The following is an 8934-nucleotide window of genomic DNA, read 5'->3' as shown; positions in this document are numbered from 1 at the left end:
ATGGATGGTATCGTGTTGGCGCATTCAGCTTCTGTCCAACTTAGACTCCAGGTCTTTTCTGCGCAACTATAACCTAGTAAGTTGTTCCCCTTCCAGTTGAATATTCTTGGCTAAATTGAAGATCTTGTGTTTCTTGTTATTAAAGTGTTCTCTCAATTTTGTCTTTTTTAATATTTGTTTTTTTAAAACTTCTCTGATTATTAAAGTCTGAGTTAGAATTCAGAATTTTCTTCCATCATGTTTTCATTTTGTTGCAGCTTACTGCCATCTGTAATATAAATAAACATAATCTTTACTTAATCATTAAATAATACTAGACTTAGGAGGGTCCTCTCTGGACCTTCATTGACTTACATTACTTCTTGATTCTATTTTTTCTGTACAACCTTGCAGCCAAGATGAAAAGTAGTGTCAATATTAAGTTGGACCTGTGCCATACACTAAATCCCTATCACATAGGGAAGTATGTCTTCTGACTCTAATTAGGACAAGCTTGTGTACTTCCAAGGCTGCCAGGAGACAATATTCCAAGCTTGTCTTTTGCTCTTTGATCTTTAGCAGCAAGCATGTTTATTCCTTAGAGATGCCAGGCACAGAGCACCCTGAAATAGATGTGGGGAAGTCTGTCCTTAGTAAATAGGATTTGAATTCTATTTGGGCCATGCAGTAATGCCCATCTTAGCTCATTTCTCCTTCCCCTGCATCCCCTAAGTTTACCTCATCTGAGCCTTTAGTCTCTCACAGGGCAAGAAGGCCACAGCAGGAAGCTCTGCTCTGCTTTTGACACCTTGTACTACACAGCATTTTCCTCATTCACCAGATAAAATCTTTAAAAAATGTATAAGCTAAATACAGAGTCCCTTGTGTAATGTGCCACAGCTGTCTCTTACTTCGGACTTCTTTTCTTTGCATGTCACTATACTGTTTGAGCATTTTCCTGGTGTGTAAATTACATCTGCATGACAGTATGTTAACTAAAATTCATCGGTCTTTACAGTTCTTTCTCAGGAGGTTTTCCTTCCCTGCTCAGGAGGCTGCCTTGAGCTGTGTAGAAAGTTTCAGCATAGCAGAGAAGCTTTTCTCCTTTTCTCAGCCCACCTGTCTCTAGCTCATGGTCCCACAAACTAGAAAGCATTTGGTGTCGCACACTTACTCTTTCTGAACTCGCAGCTTTCACACGATGTGAAAACAGCTGGGAGGAAAAGGGGCTCTCCAAAGTGTGTTGTGTTTTCTTGCATATTCTAAAGAAGGCTGTAACTGAGTAACTGTTAAAATTCTCCAGTGAAAGAGAATAGCAAAGGGAAAGTTGACTTTCTCAACTGCTTCATAGTATTGATAAATCCTATCCTGAACTATTTCAGTGAGATTAGGTAGCTCCTCAGTGTAGTGACAGCTACATCTAAGGCAAACATACCAATGTTATTAAATAAGGCCCACAATTATATGGGAACATTGTTAGAGGTGCAGCAATCCTACCAGATGACCAGGTTTCTTTCCATTAAGCTTAAGAAAAATCTTGATTCACCACATATTTTCAGTGTTCTGTGCATGTGCCTTGAATCTCATCGTAACTTGCTTTAAATTTCAGTAGGCTTTTATTCTTTGCAATGACTTTGAGTGGACTTTTCAGATACTTCTGAATTTTTAAAAAGGAGGGACATTAACTCTTTGTGAAGAGACAGGACTTTTGGAGACACTGAATAAATGAAACTTTCATTCTGCTTGTATGTAGAACGAATGTACAACTTGTGAGTTGTAGTGTCAAAATACCACAAATCACAGGTAGTAGACATTCCTTGTGTATCTCAGAGTTATTACAAATTCTGTCTATTATGCTGCTGCTTTACAGTTTCCATCCCCTTTCTTTCTTATAAGGATATACCATAGATGTACTCTTACAGGTAATGCCACTGAGGTACTTTTATTCTGTTGTTTGTGCTGCTCTTGTCAACAGGAATACTTAATCTATCGTAGATGCTGCAATTTAGGAAGGATGTGACCAATTGAAATTAGTCCAGAGACAGTTAAAAAGACCAAGCAGTTGTTTTTTCCCTAGTGAACCTACAAGCAATACTTAAGGAAAATTCTGGGTTTTTTCTATTTTTTATGTTTGGTTTTTTGTTTGTTTGTTTGTTTTTCTAAAAAAAAGAGAGAGGAGACTGAATACATATAAATAAAATTATATAGGCAAAGAACACTTCTTTAGTTATTCTCCAGGTAAGCAAGGGAAGGACAATGGTAAGAACTTTGTAGTAAAAAAAGGCTCAGCTGAGTGCAAGGAAGTTTCGTTAGAGGGTGATGCATTGGAGCAGGGGCCCTGCTGAGGTTAGGGAATCTCCCTTAGTCAAAGTTGTTAAGACCACTCTGGAGGCTGTCTAGACATGAGTTGGCCTCACAGTGGAAGGCTTGGCCTAAATGGTTGCTTGAGGTGCTTTCTAGCTCTTCCTATGAATATTTTAATAACTTTTCATGCCCTCGGGTACTTGTGAAATTATTGTTTCTTGTTTGTAAGTCATTATGCCTTAGCTGAGGCACAGTGGCTTGCCCAAGTGTGTTCTGTTTGTTGGGAATGCAAATAAAAATAAAAGTTTCATGACTTTGGTTTAGACTAAAACATTCTTGAGGCCCATAACACAAAAAGGACATGGAGCTGTTGGAGCAGGTCCAGAGGAGGGCCATGAAGCTGATCGGAGGGCTGAGGTACCTCCCCTATTGGGACCGACTGAGTGGGCTCGGGCTGTTCAGCCTGGAGAAGAAAGGCTCCGGGTGGACCGTACTGCAGCCTTCCAGTACCTGAAGGGGTCCTGCAGGAAAGCTGGGGAGGGACTTCTTACGAGTGCAGGTAGTGATAGAACGAGAGGTCATGGCTTTAAACTGGAAGAGGGGAGATTTAGACTTGATATTAGGAAGAGATTCTTTACTGTGAGGGTGGTGAGACACTGGCACAGGTTGCCCAGGGAAGCTGTGGATGCCCCCTCCCTGGCAGTGTTCAAGGCCAGGTTGGACAGGGCTTTGAGCAACCTGGGCTGGTGGAGGTGTCCCTGCCCATGGTATGGTTGGACTGGATGAGCTTTAAGGTCCCTTCCAACCCAAATCATTCTGTGATTCATTATGAGGATTGATGATAATGACCTCTGTATTTATGATGACTTCAGAGTATAAGCATTGTTAGGTACCACACTTAAATTATAATATAATTACCTATAACCTAAATTATAACACTGCTACATATAGTTGATGCAATGCAGAAATGTGAATAGTAACATTAACAATACATTGAAACTACATCTTTTTACTTCTCACTAACACTGCATTCATTTAATTTTTATTTCTGAAGCCCAAGAATCCCTAGTTCTTTTCTGTTTTTCTCTCATCTTCACACATATTAAATCTGTGATTTAGAATTACTCCTGTGGGGAGAAATTTATTACAATAAGTTCTTCTGGTTTTTGTTTTGGTTTTAGTTTGGTTTTTTTAATCAAGAATATGCCTCATTTGTAAATAACCTAAATATTGTAATGTAGCTGAACTGTATATTATTTGGAAGTATAACTGTGTTTACAGCACAGATGACTTAAACTTGTTTGTGTCTTCTGGAGAGTAGTCTAGTTTTTCTGTATCATGTAATGTAATGAGTGATTACTCTTGTGAGTAAAGCATCTTAAGCTAAGTTAAATCAGGAGTATTCTGATCTAGATGCTTTTGGTCTCATGTAGAAAATTATAGACAAACTTAGAGACACCTATGTATTAATATAGGCTAAAATAATACTCTTTCTTATTTTAAGGACCTGTGGGATTTAAGAATATCTCTCCTAAGAAAATTTGCTGCTTCTACAGCCTTCCATCTTAACATGCAATTGACAATTCTACTTGAAATACCTGTCTGAAGAAACTAACAGTAGGCGAGGTGTAATTGCTTTTCAAAAATGATGAAAGTTCAGCAGTGTGTAACAGCTGACAGGATACCCAAGAAAAAACCATATATTTGTGACATTTGCTATAAACCATTTGAAACTCCATCAAAATTAGCTAGGCATTATCTGATACATACTGGTCAAAAGCCGTTTGAATGTCATGTATGCCATAAAACATTTAGGCAGCTAGTCCACCTGGAGAGGCATCAGTTAACCCATAATCTGCCTTTTAAGTGTATTGTTTGTTATAGAAACTTCAAAAACTTAATCACTTTCTTAAAGCATCAGCAGCTTCATAATGAAAATTACGAGAATTATACCAAGCAAGCAGAAGAGTCAGTGAGTTCTGAGCAAGACAAGGTCAGTTGTGGCGTATTTCGGTGCTCTGTGTGCTGGAAATCTTTTACAACTGAAGAGAGGCGGATGCTGCATCGGTGCCTGAAGGCAGATCATCTGCATGGTGCCAGGAGGAGAAAGAAAACTCACGCTTGTGAATCGTGTAACAAGACATTTCCATCAAGATCTAAGCTGGAAAGACACTTCCTTATTCACACTGGCCAGAAACCTTTTAAGTGTTCTTCATGTGGTAAATCTTTCAGACAGTCAACACACTTGAAAATCCATCAACTCACGCACACAAAAGAGAGACCTTTTCAGTGCTGCTTTTGTCAGAAGGGGTTTAAAATACAGAGCAAACTCATGAAGCACAAACAGCTCCATGCCAGAAATAAGACTTTCCCTAGTATTGTATACAAAGCAAAGACTTTAAAATATCGCAGACCACAGAACCTGTTGGAAGGAAAGAGGGATATTTTTGAGAATGCTGACACTTCCAGATCGCAGGAGAAGGACCCACGTGATGTTCACTCAATTTATGTTGTACCCTTTCAGTGTCCAGCCTGTGAGCAGTGTTTTGAAACAGAACAGATTCTGAGTTTGCACAAATGTTATCTGAGAGATGGCAGAAGTTCAAATAACGGTACAACGGTGTGCAGCCACACAGTCGGCATGAAAAATAAGATCCTGATGAAGCTGAAGCGTTCTGGAGGAAAGGCAACAGATTTTTCTCTGACTGACAGAAAAAAAAGAAAATCAGGTCACTTTAGAAGTCCTGACCTGGTTGCAGCTGGAGATCCGCGTTCTGATCAGCAAGCTTGCACTAAACCTTTCAAGGATTGCCATAGCAAGCTTGGCATGAACAAGGTACTTGGTAGTCGGATGAAGAGAACGTTTGCTGTGCCATTACCTTGGCAGGAGCACCGGCAGCCTCACGACTTTGAAGTGAATTTAAAAGGTATGCTTACTGGCGAAAGCGTGTTAAACGTCGATGATTCACTGGGTGATAAAGATGACATTTTCTATGGTTCATCTGATGATGGTTTCTTTGATAATCCAGAAGTACTTCACTGTGCTTTTTCAGCTTCTGCTAAAAATATACATAACAGACACAAAGTGTGTAAATGTGACAGATGTGAAAAAATCTTTCCGTCTTCATCCAAACTTCAAAGACATTATCTTATACACACGGGACAGAAGCCCTTTGGCTGTAATGTTTGTGGGAAGACATTTAGACAGTCAGCTCACTTAAAAAGGCATCAGCTCACCCATACTGAAAAGAGACCCTGTAAAAGCCCTGTTTGCCAGGTAGAATTTGAAAACCTGAACAAACTTTTCACTCATCAGGGAGATCACATTGAATTTAAGTCGTCTCAGCCTGTGGGTTATTCGGGTTATTCTCAAACACCTTCACAGGCATCTGGTTTTCAAGAGTTTGAGCTGATTCAGTCAAACCAAGCGGCTGAAATCAAAGTTGAAATTGAGGCTGGGGACTTGGTTCTTGGCACCAGCAGTAGAAACAAGCAGCCATATTTGCGTAGGAAATTGTTGGAAACAGAACAAAGCTGTTACCGCTGGTGGCGTGACTTTTCTGAAGGTACTGAAAAAAGTGAAGTCGTTAACAAACTTTACCAATGCAGTATCTGCTTTAAAACTTTTAAATCACCTTCTAAGCTTGAAAGACATTACCTAATGCATGCTGGACAGAAGCCATTTGAATGTTTAGTTTGTGGTAAGAATTTCAGACAGGCCCCACATTTGAAAAGACATCACCTTATTCACTTCAAAGAGAGCTTAAAGCCGAGTTCCACTGAGCAACGACCGGAGGATATATTGTTTTTGTCAAGACCAGATAGTGTCCTGTGAAGTTACGTATTACAAATTTTGGTTGCATAATTATTAAAAGGCTCTTGTTAGACTGAACAATTGACTGAAGGGAATTACCTTGTTCTGTTATGAAGATGACCTCCTGAAGAGTTAATTTACTGTCTTCAGAACTGTCTGCTTGATAGAATTTGTGATGAATGTGAAATGTTAAAAAAGCATGCAATAAAAAAGGCACTTTGCATTTCTTTTCCTAAATTAATTTATAAGTACACATTCTTACTGTGTTAGTAGTGTTGCAGCAATCTGCAGTGCTCTATGAATTAGGTATTTTTAAAGTTGTACCTTTTCTCATACAGTATTTTATGACATTACACTGTCCAATGAAAGTCACTCTGTGACATCACACTGTCCAGTTGGACAGCTGTCCAATGAAAAGATTAAAAGTAATTGCCAGAACACAGAAAAAAATGGTCCTTCTACTTTCTTCTAGTTCCCTGTATGCTGCAAACAAAGCACACTTGCTGTATTTATTTCATACTTTAAAAAAAACCCAACCAACCAGTTACTTTTAGATAAAAGATGCAAAAAAAGAAGGAAGTAATAAAAGGGGAAGAAGTTTAATGAGAGAAAGTGTTGATGTGGCATTATAGAACAGCTAATAGAAAAAATTTCCTGCTTTGTGGAATGTGCTTGGAGTTCGATGGAAGAGGATTTGGATCTTTTCCCTTTTTATGATAAAATACAAGTATACAGTGCAAGGTTTATAATCAATTAATGCGTTTCACCACCTCATTATTTCCACTTCTTTGTGTATCCCTTGCCTTTTCTAGCAAGAAAAGAGGACAAGAAATTAACATTACAAATGGACTTACAGTCTGTTCCAGTCTCTTTTCCTTCTGGCTACATTACATATTGCACCAGTAAAAGAAATGTTCTTTAAGATGTGGTAACTCAGATGAGCAGTTTTGTCGGGAATTCACGTTCTCCTTACATTAAATATAAGAGACTGAAAATGACTTTTAGCACAAATTAAATAATTCCGATTTTGTATTAACAGAATCTGTAGTTCTACTTTGTGGTAAGAGAGCTTTGCCCAGTTTGCCTGTGGGGCTGGCAAAAAGTGTTAAGTGCAGTGGAGCTTTATTCATTATGAACAAGAGTGACGTTGGGTTTTCTTTCCCTCAGAAAAAAGTACCTTGTAGGATGTTTTCTTTTGTTGTGCAACTTCTGAATAGTTGAAACCTGAAGTTTTTAATCTTGTTTCTAAAGTAACATATTTGTAAGATATGTGCCATTCTTTTCACTTTTAAATAGATCCTTTTTTATTTTTTTTTAATTTATTTTTGAAGTGATTTACCTCGGTTTTGCTGTGGCATGAGCTTTGTATTATTTGGTATGAATGAAATGAAAGGTGAAGGAAGATTTTCCTTTTTTTCATACATGTTATTCTTTCCCATTTTCAGAGAGAACAAAACCAGGAAAGATACTCAGAAAGAGTCTGTAGTTACTGTGATTTTTGTCTGACAGACCAATTCAGTAAGTTAACAATGACTATAGTTATATAGTGAGGTTTTTTTCCCCCATGTGAATTGTTTCATATTGAAAGTCTGAATACTGTATAATATGTTTTGAAAGTGTATTGTAGAGCTCTTAAAAATACTTGTAATAAGCTATTTTATTTATATTGTACTTCTGTTGTATAAGTGCAAACTAGAGTTTTGAAACTACGTAACTGTCAATATGCAGAAAAGTTCAAGACTACATATCAAAATAACTGACTTTGCATGTTAGAACGATAGGCTTTGTTTCAGATATCTTTTGTTATATAAATAAAATAGAAATATGTTTAAAGATAATAAGATCTTTCTTAAGGACTCAGTCATTTTAAAAAATGCTATGTTTGAGAGTAACGTTCAGACAACACTAAACTTTGTTTTGAAAATACCAATTTGAGTAAAATGAGGGAAAGGTAATACAGAAAGCTGCTTTCCAGGGCTGAATGGACACATGCAGGAAGTGTCACTGTCTGATTAATTTGGAAACTAATGTGATCTTTGAACTCATGGGATCTCAGAAGGGCAGTAAGGGCCGCTTTGTTTATTGGGCTCTCTCGCCCTTTATGAGTTTTGTGTCAGTATAAATTCGTGACTTTAGGGGGATTATAGCATGAACTAGCTAGAAAGAGGTAAAGCAGTTTCTAAGAGTCAGGAGAGAAAACAAATCTACGGTTGAAATCCCATCTCTTTTGAAGTTCACAGTAAAATTCTCCAACTACCTTTGAGGATTTGCGCTGGAATGGTTTTCCCAGTGTTAACAATAAGACTTTGTGTTGTTCATTAGTATGTTAATCATTTTCCATAACGCTTCAAGGCAAGTTCAAGCTATCGATCTTTGAAGTATCTTTGGTGGCAGAGGCAGTGCCTGTGGTTTGGTTAGAGTGAGCTGATGGCTCATAGTGATCATCTCATAGGACTGAAGTACTGGGGTTTTTAATGACTGTGTGCAGAACCAAACCATATTCTAAACAGGAAAACAATGGGTCCTTCTATGTTAATATTGAGTTCCCCCAAGGAGAACTTCTCAAAATGTGTGGATTCAGCTTTGAGGTAGTTCCTTGTGAAATAAAAGAAGGGTCAAATATTTTAAAACCAGCAGAAAAAAATGGACTTTTTTTTTTTAAAAAGACAAGGTATGCAATACTGGAACTGCAGCACTAACTGATCACACAGTCTGCTTTCTATCTAGGAAATATGGCTGAGGATAACTTTAAAATTTTATGATTTTGATTGCTGTGCTGTCCTTGCAATGTTTGCAGAAAGTCAAAACATGCAATATATATATCTATATATTTATAT

General features: G+C 37.8%; 1 protein-coding gene across 1 annotated transcript; it reads left to right on the top strand.

Moving 5' to 3' along the window:
* Positions 1–3928: 3928 nt before the first annotated feature.
* ZNF770 (zinc finger protein 770) lies at positions 3929–6118 on the top strand. The gene has a single exon (XM_010191426.1). The coding sequence runs from the start codon at positions 3929–3931 to the stop codon at positions 6116–6118; it is 2190 nt and encodes a 729-aa protein (XP_010189728.1).
* The last annotated feature ends 2816 nt before the right edge of the window (positions 6119–8934 follow it).

Source organism: Mesitornis unicolor, unplaced genomic scaffold (assembly GCF_000695765.1).
Source record: "Mesitornis unicolor isolate BGI_N332 unplaced genomic scaffold, ASM69576v1 scaffold19689, whole genome shotgun sequence".
NCBI classification, from domain to species: Eukaryota; Metazoa; Chordata; class Aves; order Mesitornithiformes; family Mesitornithidae; genus Mesitornis; species Mesitornis unicolor.
Note: the sequence above shows the minus strand (reverse complement) of the source record. Positions and strands in the feature narration are given on the sequence as shown.